The sequence below is a fragment of the Echinops telfairi genome, unplaced genomic scaffold (assembly GCF_000313985.2).
Source record: "Echinops telfairi isolate 266 unplaced genomic scaffold, ASM31398v2 ScPeMD7_7467;HRSCAF=8505_1, whole genome shotgun sequence".
NCBI lineage: Eukaryota > Metazoa > Chordata > Mammalia > Afrosoricida > Tenrecidae > Echinops > Echinops telfairi.
The window spans coordinates 15,522,815-15,541,817 of NW_022111368.1; the positions used below are offsets into that span (position 1 = coordinate 15,522,815).

Here is a 19,003-nt window from a genome sequence, read left to right on the forward strand (position 1 = left end):
AAAAAATAAACGATGAAATGGTATTCAATGTGGCATAATCTAAAACTGGTTTCAGATGAATAAACAATTAGCTATAATTCTAATTTCAATTTTAAAATTAGGTCTAATTTCTTAGCTGAAAAATGTTTCTTTACAAATAAACGATGTTAACAGAACCAAAACCAAAATAAAACAAAACAAAACCCAAATCCACAACAACCCGGAATCCACTGCCATTAAGTCCATCCGGAGCCATGGTGACACTATGGAGGGTATCTGAGGCTGTAAAACTTAAAACACAAAACTTTTTATTGTGATTTAGGTAATACTTTACACAGCATAGCAAATGTTTTGCATTCAAGAATTTATACACATTGTTTCCATTTATCCAGTTGAATCTTCTCAAAGTAACTACCCCCTACCATGGCCGTTTCCTCCCTGTGCTTCCAACTGCATTCCTCTTCACTTCCTAACCCCCTGCCTTGGGAGAAACTGTCCTGCCCTTTCAGCCGTCCAGTATGCCACCGGGGCTCCTGGTCTTCCTTAATAGTACGGACCATAAGGAATAGAATCACCATTCTAAAATACAAACCTCTTCCATCACACTTTGATGCTATGAATCTAGTCTACTTTTGAATAGTTATATATTTTTATTACATAATTCCCAAATAAAGTTCCTAGTACAACTAAGTTTCATGACAAGGTTTGTTGGTTTTTTTTAAGCATTCACTTAAAGTAGAACCCTTTGTATAACTTAGTGCAGCATCTAAAAACCTTAGATTCATGGCAAATCTAAAAAAATAAACCAAATCAAACCAAAAAGAACGCATTTTGTAACTCATTTTAAAGTCAAGTTTGTTTAACTGATGGTAACCCTGACCTGTTTGAAGGTCGAAAGGGCAGCACAGATGCCAAGGACAAAGTACAGGTTGTCAGTGAGAGAGGAGGAATGGAAACAGGAGAACTGGAAGTGGGATAATGACTACATTGAAGGTATTGTAGTCCACGAGAGGAAACAAGATGTGTATGAACTCTTGAACGTAAAATTGATCATCTGAGGGCTGTGGAGGGAAAAAAGAGGAGCTGATACCAAGGGCTCAAGTAGAAAAAAAATGTTTTGAAAAGAATGAAGGCAACATATGCACCAACGTGCTTGATATAATTGATGCATGGATTGTTATGAGAACTGCAAGAGCCCTCTATGAAATGATTTATAAAAAATAAAATAAATAAGAGAGTAAGAAAAACTTGATTATGTTCTGTAAATCTTCGCCCAATTCACAATAAAACTTTTATAAGAATCGCGTTTCGGTATATAATTTTATGAGTTTTGACAAATGCCTATTTGTGTACCACACCTCCAACCAAGAAAGAGAACATTTCCACCAACTCAAAAGAAATGTCATGCCATTTTGTTAACTAACATGTCTGACTGCTTGCCAATCATGGATCCATTTTCTTGCGTGTCATTTTGCCTTTCCCCAGATGTCATGTAAACACAATCAAGAGGGTTCCATTTACTCAGCACACGGCCTTTAAGGTCCACATGGTGTTGCATGTGCATCAGCAGTTATCCCTTTGAATTGCTGATGAGTAGTCCACTCTAAGCTGCATGATAGATTATTCACCTATAACCTGATGGATATTTGGTTTTTTCTGGTATTAATAATTTAAAATAAAGCTGCTAGAAAAATGGTTCTCAGATTTTTTATTTTTAAAAAGCTAAGGTATTTATTTACTTTTCAAATTCATTTTATTGGAAGCTAACATAGCTATTATATTATTCTATAGTTCAATCATCTCAAGCAGTATTGTACAACTGTTACCACAATCAGTTTTAAAACATTCACTTCTTTCTCGAGCACCTTGCTATCAGGTCCCTTTACCCGAGTCTACTCCCCAGGAGCCCTCCTTACTCCACTTGCTGCCTTCACAGGTTCAATGCTCACAGGTTTTAAACTAAAAGTATCTTTTGGGGATATATTTCATATTTTAAGAGTATCGTTGTGTGGTTTTTGGTATATCCACAAGGTGTGAAGATATATTTGCTTGGTATAGCTACAGGCAAAAAAAGAGGAAGAACTTCCACAGGCAGGATGGACACTGGGCTCAAGCATAAGAACAATTGTGAGGCTGGCCTCTGTTGTACAAATGGCCACTATGGGTCAGAACCAACTAGTTGGCACCTAACAACAACAACAACAACAACAATAACAGTGCACAGGCTTTTATGTGAACATAGGTTTTAAATTTCTCCTGGGTATATAATGAGTGGGATTGTTTATGAGTATATGTGTAATTTTAAAAGAAACTGCCAAGTTCTTCCAAAGTGGTTATATTGTTTTGTATTTTATAAGTACATTATGATCCACAGAAATATATCCGTGTAGTAGTTTGAAAGTTTATAGAGAAATTCTAGAACTTCAAAACAATTTCAGAAAGGGCATCCTTACTTTTTCCTTTCTGAATTTCTACACCCATTAAACAACAACAATAAAGAAGGAATATGTCATTACATGTCAATGCTTGCCCCCCTTCTCCTTCTCAGGAGAAGGTAATGGGAAGTTTAATGAAGGTAGCCATCATTAAGCTGGTATGCGTGTTACCAGACCCCCATCTGCATTTTCACATATATGAATCAAGCTAGCAATGGAGACAGGACAGCACAGCAAATGCCGAGTTCAGTTCTCAAGCAACTGAATTCTGCCAACTACCATGTGAGCTTGGACATCAATCTCTCTCTGTTGAAGCCTTTAGAAAAAAACCTCAGCCTGAAATCCAGAGATAATAACTGGATTGAGTTTCTTGGGGTGAAGGCAGGGGGCTAGGGGAAAATGGGGAGCTAATAATGAGTACAAGAAAGAAAATGTTCTAAAATGGATTGAGCACAGCTCTTTTTAAGTATGGATAAGCCATTGAATTGTATGATATGTGAATTATCTATCAATAAAACTATTAAAATTAAAAACCCAAAACAAAACCCAGTCCTAGCCAACACCTTAGTTACAGCCTTGTGAAAGACCATGAGAGAGAAGAACTTATTAAGGTACTTCAGAATTCGTGACCCACAGAAACGGTGAAACGGTGGATTATTTTAAGTTGCTAAATTTATAGCAATTTGTCATGCAGCAATACATAACTAATACACTAATCAAACCAGATGCTACTAGAAAAAGATATAAAAATGGCTTGTAAGCTACAGAAAGAGGTTCTCCATTTTGAATGTTTTACATGCATGAGATTCTGTCTGAGTAGCAGACACTGACTGGGGCTGCCTCAGTTCCTTGCCACACGGCAGCTGGCTTCATCAAAGAGTGCAAGCTGAGAGGTCTGCAAGCAAGACTGAGTCCTAATCCAGAGACTGGTGGGGTTTCCAAGACCATGGCCTTTAGTCACCCTTCAGGTCTGGAACGGAACTCACCTCTGTGTTAGGATAATCAAGCATTTAAGTGAAAAACAGGCAGCATTTGCCAAGGACAGAGAACAGAGGGTTAAGCAAGCAGGAGGCATGGAAACGGAATACAAGGAGGAAGTGGGATAAGTGAGGATGCTTTGAAGGGAATGCAAGGGATGAGCTGAATCAAAATATGTATGAATTGTTGAATGTAAAAGCTATGATCTGCTCTGTAAACTTTTACCTAATTCATATAGTTAAAAAAAAAACCACAGGTCATAATCCTTCTCGTTTGCATGGATCCACACTGCCACAAAGCTGGAGGAAGAGATGTTCCTTAGGGAGGCTGGGTGGATACCTGGCCACTATGTCTTCCCCGCTAACAGGAGTTGGCCTTGTTCTCAAGAATGCGAGTCTGATGGCTGTAATCACCGCTAAACTGAAACGCAGATTGTTCACATTGAATGGGTGGCATTCACTGAAGTGTAAGACTTATGACACAGTAAGAATTCAGCTGCATTTTCAAGTGTGGTAGGACACTATTCTGCTACTGGCAACGATTATCTCTTTGTGGACAGATAGTCTGCATTTGCTCCTGCCCTGAGTGGCTGCTCTCTCTCGATAAGGTCCTATGTCCTCAGCAAATTCAATCAGGCACTCAGAGTGGCATGTGGATGGGCATTCGCTTCCTGCTCTTCTGCAGATAATGAGGGAGAAAGCACTTCCAGCAGTCTCTTTCTAGTGTCATACTGGCTGTTGTTTTCTGTTTGCTTCTAAATATGACTAGACCTTGGCCTAAGTGTTTTCTAATTGGTAACCATAGACACTTCTGTAAAGTTTCACCTAGCTGCACAGGTAAAGCAGCACAGAAGGCACTTTTAGCTCTTGCATGAGCAGCAAAGTTGAGATTACAACTCTCAGAGAGAAGTACCATGTGGCTCTAACTTATTTGGAGAAGCAGAGCTGATTTACCACAAGTTGCTTCTTACGTAGAAAGAAAGGTATGATCTTTGAACTGTGCTGGGCTCTGCTATGAACATTTTCATGACAGGCAGAGGAGCAATCTATACTTATTAGCTGTCTCAACTTGGTTAAGAGTTTTGGGACTAATGCTGCAATGTAAGGCATTTTGTTTCACGTAGTGATTCAAGATGCATTTGAAAAATGCTGTTATAACCTCTACACAAACCACAGATTGTGAAACATTGCTTCCAAGGAGACGAAGTAGTCAAGAGGTACTGGTGTTTTTAATTCTAATGTTCCCACATTTTCTTCAGTGTCAGGAAGAGTGGCTTTCTGACCTGCTCCTTTTCCTGCATCCACATATGTGCAATGCTTGTTATTATCAGGGTCTTGGTACTGAAATGCCTCTGTTATGACAAGGGAGGCCGAAGGCTCATGTTTCTACTAGCTTCCTTTGTATGGCATTCCTGCCTGCATCTGCACTTGGTAAACTTAATGTGGGTTTCAAGTACATGATTTAAAATTCTCAATACAGGGAATTTATAAAGTTTTAAAGAAAGTATCATGAAAAATATTTTCACACAGTTGGCAGTTATTGCTTTTACCACAATGAAAATACCCATCACTCCTATTAAAAAGTCCATTTTAAATCTATTACTTCTTAAAAGGAATGAGGAAATGCCTTTTATTCATTGATGGCTTTTAAGATTTTAGTCTTTTTCTGCTTCCTTACAGTTTCATCTTAATGCAATCATAAGGGACATTTTAATTATTCTACTTGAGTTTTAACAATTATTAACAATTATAGTACATTTGCCAATTCAATAACTTGCTTGAAATTTTATTGGGCTTTTTGGACCTGCAGACTGATATAATTTAACAATTCAGAAAACTTTTTTAGTCACTTTCTTCAAATAATGTCTGTCTCAATATTTTTATTTTCCTTCTAGAACTTTAATTATTAAATATGTCACGTGTCTTCCATCTTGTCCCCCATCCCTGCCTTTTTGCTTCTCATGCTGAATTCTAGATTAATTCCCCTCAATGTTTCCAGTTTAAGATTTCTATTAATACAGAACTTGACTGTAGTGAGGAGAAAAGCATCGGAGCAAAGATGATGAACGCCCGGTGTGTGGAGGCCATGGGGGACGGTGGGAGCAAAACCCATCTGCAGAGTATCTAGTCAGACTGAGCCGCTGGTACACCTGTTCTCGCCACAGGCAAGAGTCTCAATCAGCGTTACTATCAGGCAGAGACCACTGACATCTTGATGGCGCTGCACTGAACACGACACTTGGACAGTTGACCACCCCATGGACTCAACCTGAGTTTGTTCTGGTGCAAATATCTTCTTCCCTGGCTTTTTAATTATTGCTGGGGTTCTTTTCCTTCTTATGCATTATTAGTAATTTTGTCTGTGTACTATTATGTGTTTACCCTTATCACCTTAGCGTGATTTTTAAATTGTTTTCTTTTGGGTCTCCCAGCTATGAAGCACAGGAGGAGTGGATGCATCATGATAATATGGATACAAGGGGATACAGGGGGTGTGTGGGGGTGGGGCGGAAGACAGAGAGGGAAAGGGGGTTTCGGGAGTAAGTAACTAAGGACGATGGGTCAGGGAAGGGAGCACTAGAACAGACTGTGATTCCATACATCACCAAAGGCGATGGGAGTGCGGGGGAGGTGGGGGGGGGTGAGCACTCTAAAATTCATGTGGGCATGAATGTACAATTCTCTGTGATATGACTGAATGACTGAACTACTGAATGATATGAGGAGACAACACTGGAGACACTGTGGGAATTGCACCGGATCTGATCCCACCACATGGAGGCAAAACACTAAGGGCGTGCAACAGAACAGCAAGGGGAACAGAGCAATGGAGTCCCCAGGGAATACCAAAACTAGACTCTGGGGCCAGGGCTTGGCACCCCATCAGACTCGACCGGAAAACACTCCTAAAGGCCAACAGTCCTTGAACTGAAAAAAAAAAAAAAGAATTGCATGATATGTAAATTTCTTGTCAATAAAACCATTGGAAAAAGAACTTGAATTTTAAGAAAAGGAACCATGCCCCATCCAAATCAAGCCATTTTAAAATCTGCTCGGAACCACTGAACCACGACTGCTTTTATTTTTTACATGTTCTTTTGTATGCTCAGATAAGTAAATAACCTTTAAAGGGCAAAATAATTTAAATTTTATGTGTGTGTGGTTTTTTTGTATAGTAAAACCACATTGCAGACTTCTGGGTGTCTAATGAACTCTGAGGCACCCTGGTAGGAAAAGGTTCTGAGCCTGGTTGCTAACCTAACGACTCAGGAGCAGACTGATAACGGGAGAAAGGACCTGCTCCTGTACAGCCCACAGCTGACAAGACCCTAAGGGGCAGTTCTGCTCCGTCACATCGGGTCACTATGCACACTGACCTGGCACACACCACTATCACAACAATGAATTTTTTGATATATCTTTTGTAGAATTATTTTAAACAGTTGCTGTTAGGACTCAAGTTTGTGCCTTTAAGATCTTTAGTCAATGAACTTGGATTTACAGGAGTCAGTTAGGCATTAGCTACATTACATTATAAACAAGTTGGTCTTTTAAAATGAGACCTACTGGCAATGTTATTTTTGAGATCATACTGCTAAGCTTACTAGTAACTACGCTCTAATTTAAAAATACACATACTCTTTCTGAAGTTTCGATCCATTTTATAACAAAAAGTTTTAGCTATTCCAGATCTAGAATAAATATCGTACTTAAAAGCAAATTCAATAATTTAGAATAAATACATGGTTAAAAATGTACATCATGTATTCTTATTTTGGACCTTCTGATAAAAACTGCTATGTGGCTACGGTAATGTACCCTATGTTTAGCAGTACTGAACTCACTATCAATGTTAAGTGGACTCCTCTCTGATCATTAGAAAGATGTACTGTTACTAAACATATTTAAAGAAACCACGACTCCAGACTTTTTTTTAAAGCACTGTTTATGAAGGATTCTTGTAAAAAACAAAGTAAGAACCCTAAATAAGGAAATCTCAAGTAAAGTCAGAGGCATCAGCATTACCTGCAATCTAGGTAAAAATACTAATTCCTGGGTTCCATTCAAAATGGATTAACTCAGAAATGAGGGCAGGATCAGCAACCTGGTTTAACAGGTGCGCCAGGTTATACTGACACCTGCTCATTTTGAGGATCACTTGCTAAATCATCAGTTTAGTTAGGATTTATAGTTAAAGTACCAACTGATTGAGACAATCAGGTAAATCCAGATTGTAGAAAATTTTTATAGGACAAACAATTGGTTTCTTTGACAAATAAGTGAGACTCAATAAAAGGAAGTACAGGATACCATTTTGCCTCTTAAATATTTTAAAATCTCTACACTTGAGATCTTAACCAAAAGGCTGAGAAGCGATAAAAAAATCTCCAATTTAATATGTAAGATTTATTTGAATCACAATTTGAAAACTCAAGTAAAAAGAAAATGAGATATAGCTACATTAAATGGATAAATATGGACCTATAAATAAAAATGGGCTAGGAATTAGACATTAGTGGAATATTACTACCTTTGTGGAGCTGGTCTAAACTTTTTTCCATTTTTTAGATTTTACATGACACATTTAAAAATAAAATTACATGATATCTGCTACGGTTTAATATAGTCCAAAAAAAAGGAAAAGGTTTATTTTTGGGAAAAAATTAAACAAGACTTACAGTATGTTGATAGTTGCGGGATTTAGGTGACAGGGAACATAAGGATCTATTATACATTTTTCTATTTGTAAAAATTACTCTAAACTGTGATCATGACAACTGAATACACTGCTGCTCAGTTATAGCAACATTCAGAGTGGGGCAACCAAACATTTTCTGTCTACTGGTGTGATGTCAGAAAGTTCACAACCACCACCTGTAGAGTACTTGGCCCCCTCCACTCTTATCTGGGTCAGAGATCTAAATTCCAATTTACTGTCAATATTAGAACATGCTAAGTGCTGAATCAAGACTACAAGACATGCTATATGACAAACTATCAGTTTCTTAAGGGAGGGTGTGAGGGGGGAAAATGAGCTGACACCAAGGGCTCACGTAGAAAGAAAATGTATTGGAAAATGATGATGGCAACATATGTACAAATGTACTTGATACAATGGATGGATGTAGGGATTGTGATAAGAGCTGAAAGAGCCCCCAATAAAATGATTAAAAAGAAAAACAACAACAACAAAACTAACAGTTTAACAAGTAAGTTGTATATTTAAAAAGGGGCACAGAATTATTACAGATCAAAAACCAGAAACACAAACATCTTAAACAAACATTCTAAAACTGATTTGTGGTGATGATTGTACAGCTCTTCTTAATATAATAAAACTACTGAATTGTATAGGGAGCTCTGATGGCGTAGTAGGGATGTGTTGGGTTGTGATCTGAAAAGTTTGCAGTTTGAAACAACTAGACGCTCCTCAGGAGAAAGACAGAGTTTTCTCCTCCCATAAACAGTCTCAGAAGCCCATAGGGGCAGTTGTCCCCTGTTCTAAAGGGTCACTAGGAGTTAGAACGGACTCAATGGCAGGAAGGCTTTTGTCTTTTTAAAATTGAACTGTTATGATATGTAAATTATATGCCATTAAAACTGTTGTAAAAAAAAGCCTAATACATTAACCAAAAGCAACGTGTGAAACCAATTTAGGATCTTATAAGAAGACATTTTTGCAATAATCAAGATGATAGATGCATGGGATTTACTTTCATATCTCTAGTTCTGCCCTACTCCTAACAAAAAATTGCTCGATGAAACAAAATGGCCTGTGAATTGAAAATTGTTTAGTTATACACAGGTTCATTATAATATTCTCTGTTTGTCTCAGTTATCAGTAATAAAAACATTGAAAAATAAAACTATCCTTATGATGCAGTTTGAAATAATGAAATGTGATCATCAAATGTGAAGCGCTTTAAAGTTATGAAATCACCATATTAAATCTAGTTGACATTGCCCACCCCCATAAGCAAACCTGTTGTCGTAGCACTGCTGATATAAACCTCACACAGCGCTGAATTCAACTGGGGAAAAAGGACAGCTAGATACGGCCCTGCCAGGAGAGAGATGAGGCTGTCTGCTCCTGTGAAGATTTCCAGCCTCAGAAACCTTACATGGCTTCACTAAAAGTTGGGATCGACTCGGTGGCAGTGAGTGTGGTTTAGACATGGACCAAGGCTGAAGTCCTAACTCTCCGTTGCTCCTAGACTATTTTGGAGTGGGATGTAAGAAGAAAGCTGAAACAGGAGAGGCACATGCCAACAAAAGAGCAAATGTTACAGTTTAAAAAGTCCTAGGGTTGTGAAAAAGACTATAACCACGTATAGAGACAAAGTCTCAATTTTAAATACAGCAGGTAGTGTGATGTAAAAAATACTCTTGAGATTCTTTTCACTTACCTTGAGCAATTACAACCAGTTTCCCTTTTTCTTCCGGACTGAGCTGCAACATTGTATCAATAACAGGAAGAAGCCGTTCTCTCTCACTACCTGGTTTTAGAAAGATGAACTGCAGCAAGACATTCTTCAAGTATTCCAGGTTAGCGACAGACTTTTCTCGTTCTTGATTTCTTTCCAATCTTCTTATTTCACTTTTGAGAAGCTGATGTGAGAAAAATGAGTTGAAAATAGGTTACTGGAATTCTGGTGAACAAAATAGACTTGAATCCTACCAAAAAGATCTGAGAGAGAATCTGAAAACGGGCTACAGCGAACATCTGTATCCTCCATGAACCCCACTCCTGTCTGTGCTGAAACCACCAGTAATTAAGATGTGCCCAGTCAAATCATGCTTACAAAATAAACATCAGCACATTAACATAAGCAAAGGTCAGAGTCGGTTAGACAAACGACAACTAAACCCTCCTCAAAATGGGTCAATGTGCCAAAAGGATGACATGAAAAAGGAAGATGCTCAAGTGAAGTTAGATTTCCTGTTGTTTTATTTCTGTAGACTGTTCCCTAAGCCCTGGTGGCACAGTGGTTATATGTTGGATGCAAGCCGTAAAGTCAGCAGCTCAATACCACTGAACACAGTGAGGGAGAAAGACGGGGGCTGCCTGCTCCGGAAGTTTCAGACACTCACAGGGCAGTTCTATCTCCCAGGCCACTATGAGTAAGACTCCACTATTTGGCAGTGAGTTTGGTTTCTGGTTTTTATAGACTATTACATTTTTTAGGTTCCATTTTAGGTTAGGTCAAGGAATGCTGCCTAACTCTGACTCATAAAAACAGTGGTAATTTAAAAAGGTGACAATTAGGTATAAGATAGGAGGAAGTGAATGCATATGCAACATTTAGATAGTCATTTGGGTTCACGGGGCTAGTTAGGTATGATGTTATTTTTTGACTGTATGAAAATGTAATTCTGTAAGATGCATAGTAAAGTGTTTACTAGTGAGATGTCACAATGCCTTTTAATTTTCTTTAAAGTGCTTCAGCATTAAAACAAAATAAAACAGAAACATTAATTGGCACAGAGGTAGGGCAAATCTACTTGGAACAGCATGGTCTGAATTTTGCCCCACCATTTATCAGCTTCAAGTTTTCTCTTAAACAGGATAATGATGATTAAATCAAATGCATGACAAGCATGGCACATGCGAATTGCTCAATAAGGAGTATAACTGTACTCTGAGATGTGGTTTATAAGAGAACCAGGGGTTGAAAACATCTCGAGTAATCCTCCAATCCTCAACTGACCTTCTTCCTAGAGGGTTTTATCTTTTCCCCTTAGAGGTTTCTGACATTTACTTTAAATAGGGAAAACCTCTTACATTCATTTGTCATCTCTACTGGCAACCAGTAAACAAGTAGTTTACTGCCATAAACAACAGCTGAATAATTTAAGTTTTAAGTGACTTTACCTTCATAATTTCAGATCTATGACCCACTGCTGTTGAATCAATTCTGAGTCATTTCCACCCTGAAGGACAGGGTAGAACTGCTCCAAAGGACGTCCAAGGCTCGAGGTCCACCAGCAGACCACCACATTTTGCTCCTGTGATGTTGCTAGTGAGCCCAAACTGATCTGGCCAGCAGTGCTTGGCCACTGTCCCACTGTGGCTCCTTTGTAAGGACTCACACCTATTTATAGTTTGATTTAAGTGTATGCGGTTACAATGACTTGTACTCATCTATTTATGACAGAGGTTCTTAGAAAAAGTTGGCATTAAAATAGTAGTTACGTATTAGAAAGAAAAGCAATTAATCTTCTTCCACCAGTAGTCTAATATTATAAATAATCAGGGTGTTATGGAAGCACCTGAAATGTGAATTTTTAAACCAGGGGTTTCAAGTGGGGGGAAGAAGGGTAAAACAAACCAGAATCAAATCAGTGTACAGTATTTTCTGGGAGGTTAGGAATTTTGAATTTACCTTAATTTGCTCCATGAGAATTGCATTGGTAGCTTCTGTCTCTCGAAGCAGCCCGTTTAGATGATCAGTACTTTTGGTGGTAGAGGCGAGTTTCTGAACCAACTCTTCTTTGGTAAATTCAGCATGCCACAGAGGAGGCTCTGTCACATATTTGTTCAAATAATCCATTTTCAGAGTTAGAGAGGAAACAGAAGAATGACAAATAGATTCTTCTTGAACTGGGATCATTAGTAATCATTAGAGATGAAAATTAAAAATATTTAGTAAGACAAAGGAATAAAGTGGAATTGTCAGTTTGTTGGAAGGGTGAAAGAAGAGTTTATAACACTTGTTATTATTACACTACTTATTATTGTTTTCTATTGCTATAGAACTTTCCCAGGAATCCTGGTGGGACAACATTTAAGTGCTCAGCTGCTAACTGAAAAGTTGGATGGTTCAACCCTGCCAGTCCTTGCAGGGAGCAAACCTGGAAATCTGCTGCCATAAAGGTTACATAAAGGATGCCCTAGGGGCAGGCAGCTCCACTCTGCTCACATGCCATAAGTTAGTATCCACTCAACAGCACCCAGCAATCGAGAACTCCAACTGCTGATTTGTTGCTCAAGACTAGAGCAAACCTAGCATTCTCCTTTGAAAAATGCTTGTCTTTAAAACAAAACAAAAACAAAAACCAGAAACAAAAAACACTTTAAAGTTTACGTTTGACTAGGGCAAGAACACTGAAAGAAACGTAGTTGGAGAGAACCACGAAAGCATTTATAATTTGGGGTAACATTTATTATGTAATACGGCAAAATTAAATAAGGAAATAACGTTTAAAAAAAAAAGACAAAAAGGAACATACCAAGTTTCGTTTCAGGAGAATTAAGTAGCTGCTCTAAAGATTGTGTGTAAGTGCTGCTGGAAGATAGAGACTCAATGTCAGTTGTCTCCATTCCTTCTCCTTCCTCCCTGGTTACAGCATTCATGTCCAGAAGGGGAAGGTCTGTGTTTCTCCTTTCTCGAAGGTTCTTCAAAGGTTGGTGTGAAGAGGCTGGGCCTGTTAAAATTATTTTTAAAAGGAAACATGTGAGGTGAGCCTGTTAAAACCGAGGGATTCAATCTTAACAGGGACACATAACAAAATTAAAACCATTCTAGGGTATTAAATGATAAGAAGGGAAACGGAATAGCTGAAAAAGTATATAGAGGCCAAACCAAACTCATTGACATCGAGTCAATTCCAACTCCTAGCCACCCCATGGGACTGGGTATACTGCCTCTGTTGGCTTCTGAGACTAACTCTTTATTTACTGGAGTAGAAAGCCTTATCTTTCTCCCAAAGAGTACTTGGTGGTTTCTAATTGCTAACCTTGCAGCCTGATGTATAACCACTATGGCACCAGGGCTCCTTGAAAAAGCATATAGTATATATTATAAAAAGAAGTCTAATGATTGCTGAAGACAAATGGGTACATAAGCAAATGTGAAGAAAGCTGATGGTGTCCAGCTATTAAAAGATATAGCATCTGGGGTCTTAAAGGCTTGAAGATAATCAAGCGGCCATCTAGCTGAGAAGCAACCAAGCCCACACGGAAGAAGCACACCAGCCTGTGTGATCACAAGGTGTCAAAGGGATCAGGTTTCAGGCATTAAAGAACGGAAAACCATATCACTGTGTGCTCACCTTCCCGCTATGATCGCTGAGGACAAATGGTGGCATAAGCAAGTGTGGTGAGGAAAGCTGATGTTGTCCAGCTATCAAAAGATATAGCGTCTGGGGTCCTAGAGGTTTGAGGGTAAACAAGCAGCCATCTAGCACAGAAGCATCAAAGTCCACATGGGAAGAAGCACACCAGCCTGTGTGATCACGAGGTGTAGAAGGGATTAGGTATCAGGCATCAGGGAACAAATTATCTCATCACTGTTAATGAGAAGGGAGTGCAAAGTGGGGACCCAAAGGCCATTTGTGGGCAACTGGACATCCCCTTACAGAAGGGTCTCCGGGAGGAGATGAGCCAGTCAGAGGGCAGTGTAGCAATGATGAAACAGACAACTTTCCTCTAGTTCTTAACTGCTTCCTCCCCATAACTATCATGATCCCAATTCTACCTTACAAATCCAGCTGGACTGGAGGATGCACACTGGTACAGATGTGAACTGGAAACACAGGGAATCCAGGACAAATGAACCCCTCAGGTCCAGTGCTGAGAGTGGTGATACTGGGAGGGTGGAGGGAAGGTAGGGTAGAAAGGGGGAACCGATTACAAGGATCTACATATAACCTCCTCCCTGGGGGATGGACAACAGAAAAGTGGGTTAAGGGAGACGCTGGACAGTGTAAGATACGACAAAATAATAATGACTTGTAAGTTATCAAGGGTTCATGAGGGAGGGGGTAATAGGGAGGGAAGGGAAAAAAGTGAGGAACTGATGCCAGGGGCTCAAGTGGAAAGCAGATGTTTTGAGAATGATGAGGGTAACAAATGTGCAAATGTGCTTGACACGATGTATGTATGTATGGATTGCAATAAGCATTGTACGAGCCCCCAATAAAATGATTTAAAAAAAAGAAGTCTAAAAACTTACCCAGTGAACTTTTAATCGTATAAGTAATTTTAACATCAATCTACCTATCACTATTAGCTCCATAAGGAGGAGACCTGTGATGAAACAGGTAAGTGCTTGGCTGCTGACCCAAATATTGGCAGTTCAAACCTACCAGCTGTTCTGTGAGAGCAAACACTTAGCAATCTGGGCTGTAGAATCAAACCTACGGAAGACCCTGTGACACGGGCTGCCATTAGTTGAAAGTGACTCCACAGTGTATGGCACACAAGATGAATTCACACAGTAACACAGAGTTCTTAAGACGGTATTATTCAGTTTTATTAATTTAGAGTAGAGAACCATACTGTGGCTAAATATGAAGAATTTCTAAAACTAGAATCTAGTTATTTTGAGGATTAGGTATTTGAGATCACTGCACACTTTTCACACACTTGTTGAAACTTGTGTACTAGAAGTCCTTGTTGGTCATGTGCACTGACGTTCTTTCTCTGGGAGGAATACCTGCAGCCCACTCATTGCTCATCTATGATGGTATGAGTGCAGAATTCAGGGGAGCTAAGTAATTGATCATATTTCTTGGGAAATGTTTTCCTGCTTGCTAATAATGAACAGTTACATAGGGATTTAAGACTTAGAAGACACTTACAAATAATACATTACTTAATCTCAAGAAAGCTAAAGTTCAGAGAAATTAAATGACCTTGCCCAGAGTCTCATAGGTAAGCACCAGAATCCAAATGTCGATTTTTAGCTTCAAATTCCACTTCTTTTCTAGTCCATGGAGTTGCTACCCTGGCTCTTTTTCCAGCCATCACCCTCTCCTTCCCCAGCACAAGCATTGATTCTTCCACATTCCATTGCTAATTCCTAGATTAAAATCTCTTGTGCAATCTGTGTTTTACCAGCTACTTTCTTTGTTGATTCTTAGCATATAAGTGAAGCTGGCTCCAGACCCTGCCAAGGGATGCAGCTGTCACTGCCCAAGTGACAATTTCGAGGGTAAAGAATTACCCATTGATTTACTATTAACTATTACAATACAGCCTCCTGTTGGCTGACATCTTTTCCTGGAAGCAGAATGGAAGACATTGGATATGAATAAGCACCCATGTAATTATGCATTCCAAAGGGAAGTAGCTGTTTTAGTCAAGACATTCTACAAATTCAGTGCTGCTTCAGTGTTTAGAAGTCATTTGATCTCTCACTAATGCTTCCAATTAGAAAGCAAATTGGGACACATCATGAGACTGACAGAAGTAGGTGTCTAAGTCCAATAAAAGTAAATACTCCTTTACTGGAAGGGTAATAACTACAAGCAAATCAGAATTCTAAGAGGTTGTTATATAGACTGCCACTACGTAAAATCAAGAAGGGGTTATTCCCAATAAGAAGGCCAAAGTCATTAATTAATTAATTACAGAATCAAAACTGGCTAGTAAAATGTCTATATTGTTAAGAATTTGTGAAGATTAAAAAAAAAAATTTGACGAGCTCCTGTGTCATAAATACACAAAAACATACACGACAAAGACTTCCCTGCGCACATACATACTTCTTGTGGTAGGCTCACTCTTGAGCTGGAAAAGCTGTGCTTCCACCTTGGAGAGCTGCTGCTGCAGAGTCTCTGTGGTCTTTCTGTGCTCCTCCTGCAAATGTCGCACCTGGTCCCGCCAACTGCTGCGAAGGACCTCGTTCTGGGACGTGAGCTGATTCACAGTGTGTACATGTTCAGACTTCAATGTCATGTTCTCTGATTGTTCTGAACACAACCTGAGGATGAGAGAAACATCGTAGCAGCTCAGCAACTTTCAATGTTTCACGCTAATTCAGCCTTTCTTAACCAGGTTCTACTAGAGACTTAAGATCTAATGTCTCAAGGCATTCACTACTGGTGTAAATTAACTTCCCTTTTTACATCTGTATTTGTACTCATTGTGAACCACCTTGGGAGAATTGACACTGCTTACCATCTACTTCAAATATGTTTGTTTGTGTGTATCAAAAGAGCAACGGTTCAGAAGAGGAACCTTGGTTCACAAATGGTTCGGTCATTCCAACGAGGGACTCCTTTTATAGTTTAACAGAAAATAGGACTATACTTAACGCATAAAGAGAATATAGTTTAAATTAGTCCATGTCTTCAAGTCAACTTATAGGGTAGTTCATACAAATGTATGGTTTAAAAGCAAAAAAATGTATGGCTACAGTCTCTCTCCATATCCTGGAAATAGCAAACACTTGATTCATAAGGGACGCCTCAAAGAGAAACTATTTCCATATCAATTAAAACGAACCGTGAAAGTTGTTTCCAAATCTTGCCACAGTATTGAACCACGGGAATAACATAGCTATTGAGTGCTCATCCTGGAGCTACTGATTGAGAACCTTCTCACGTGGTTTCAGGGATGGCTGCTTTCAGCAATTTCCTATGTAACTTTTATGTTGTCAGCCTGACACTCATTAATGGAACTACAATTTGGGAACGACTACTTTTAATGGTTTACTTGTAGTACTGATGTCTTATGCTTGGTTTGGATAAAAATACTCTTTTCTTCCTCCTTGTTTACCGAAGGGATCAACAAGCACATTCTCAAAAAAGCCAAACAATACAGAAAAAAAGGAAAAAGTGAAGCCCGCCCCTTTACCTATGTCCCGCACCTCTACTCCCATCACCTCCCAGGCCGGCCCAGTGAAAACTCCCAACCTCAGGAGTAAACACTGTGCAAGATCCCATCCTATGCATTACACACATGAATCACACACAGGTTTTAAAAAAGGTTTTGTGGCAGGAAGGAGATATGCAATGCAAATATGAGACTTTAGAAAACTTATCTTAAATTGTCAAGTTCATAATAATGAATGATTTTAGAGAATATTCATGTAATGCTGCTCTTTGTACATGCATTTTTTGGGTAAGCAGTTTGTTGTACACTAGCTACCAAAATCTCTTGTCAAAGAAGTACCGCCGGCACTCACTACAAGATTTTTGTACAAAGCAAAAAGTTACATTTAGTGCCAGGGCCAGGCTTTTAGTTTTCAGGAGCTGTCAGTATCACTTCTAAATGTTTTACTTGAAAATTAAACTCTCAGTTCCCACATCTGGAACCAGCACAAAGGCACCAATGGAAGGTCACTGCTCTCATTCCGTGCTTGCAGGCTGTTTATATTAGCTGCCCTCCTCTGGTTAATGCCAACATTGGCTGACAAGCCTAACTACCACATTCCTCTGGAGTGGTTTTATGATCTCAAGCTAACTTCTTAGAGAGAAGGTGTAAATCTTAAACATGGCTAAAAAGTAGAATGCACAGAAAGAAAAGCCTATTCATGCCAGGGCACAGATAACATAGATAGCATGAGATTTTAATAGTTTAGGGAGAGGTGGGACAGAGAAGTCTTAGCCCGAAGCGTTAGGAACTGTTCACACCATCTAGAAGAGCTGCTGGCACATAAATACACACACAGGGGCTACCGAATGCTGATATTACTTTAGTGAAATCAATCATACTTTGTGTTACAAAATATTGTTTGTGGATTACAAAGCCAAGAAAAATCCAACTGTTTACACTTGGGTCTAGCATAAAATGGGGTCTGTGTTGTAAGCAATTCCTGAGATATCGTATTCATCCAACATTCTGGATGAAAGATACTTAGCGGTGAACTCTCGTTTACTCAGTCTAAGATAAAATAAATATTGCCACCCTATTTCTTTCTTAGAGTTGTTCAAATTTCAAAATCTGTTTATTCGGCCTCTATTTATATCCATACAATTTATGAGATATAATTAACAAATGTAACAATGTGACCAGTTTAAGATAGAGTTCCAAAGATAAACTGCATATTCTTTTTTTAGTCAGCAGCTCTTTGAATGTTTTCCTCTAGAAAGAGAAAAGTAATGCTTGCAATTTGACACTTGGGTAAGACAGCAGGAGTGTTTGTTTTTTTGGGGGGGTGGGGGAGGAACAGCTTGGCCATGAAGGTCACAGGAGCTACAGAACATAGGACCAGCAGATGAGCATTAATTGTTCATGAACATGCTAAGCAGAAAAGAACCATTGGGGAGAGAGCTGTAGGGCAGAATGAACAGCTACCAAGAGTTTAGAAATTGCTATTTCTCATTTTCAAACGTGTTAGTCCATGGAACAGCACAGGAGTTCTGAAAAAAAAAAAAAAAAAAAGACTGAGCGGCCTGCCACCATCAGTGCTAGTGCCGCAGCAGGCTTACTTTTCCCGGAGCTCTGCCTCTTTGGAAACGGTTTCCTGCAGCATCTTGTTGTGCCTTTCCAGCAGGGTATCGTGTTCAGACTGCAATGCTTGAAGTTCAGACACATTCATCTGTAAATTACTCTGAGTATCTTGCAATTTGATTTTTAGTTGGTCAATCAGCATTTCCAGGTGCTCCCTAAAACAGACAGGCGCCATTAAAAAATTGTTTTCTTCTGAAAGAAGTGAGCCTTTAATTTTTCAATGTCATATTTTTGTTATTTTTATATAGGGATCTAAAGGAAATATAATTTTCAAAGAAATTCAGAGAGACAACATGGACCCGAATGGATAGTTTGTTACAGTTAACTAAACCCTAACGCTTTGCTGGTGAGCTATTCAGATACAGAGCAACCCTATAAGACAGAGTAGAACGACTCTGTAGGGTTTCTGATGTTGTAAATCTTTATAGGAG

General features: G+C 39.0%; 1 protein-coding gene across 1 annotated transcript in view; it reads right to left on the reverse strand.

Moving 5' to 3' along the window:
* Positions 1-19,003, reverse strand: part of GCC2 (GRIP and coiled-coil domain containing 2) — a 47,928-nt gene that overhangs the window by 1,936 nt on the left and 26,989 nt on the right. The window contains exons 13-17 of the mRNA XM_004704432.2: positions 18,551-18,727; positions 15,881-16,098; positions 12,623-12,817; positions 11,776-11,915; positions 9,799-10,000 (exon numbers count right to left, since the gene is read on the reverse strand). Coding sequence (XP_004704489.2) covers positions 9,799-10,000; positions 11,776-11,915; positions 12,623-12,817; positions 15,881-16,098; positions 18,551-18,727 — 932 coding nt within the window. The remainder of the gene's footprint in view (positions 1-9,798; positions 10,001-11,775; positions 11,916-12,622; positions 12,818-15,880; positions 16,099-18,550; positions 18,728-19,003) is intronic.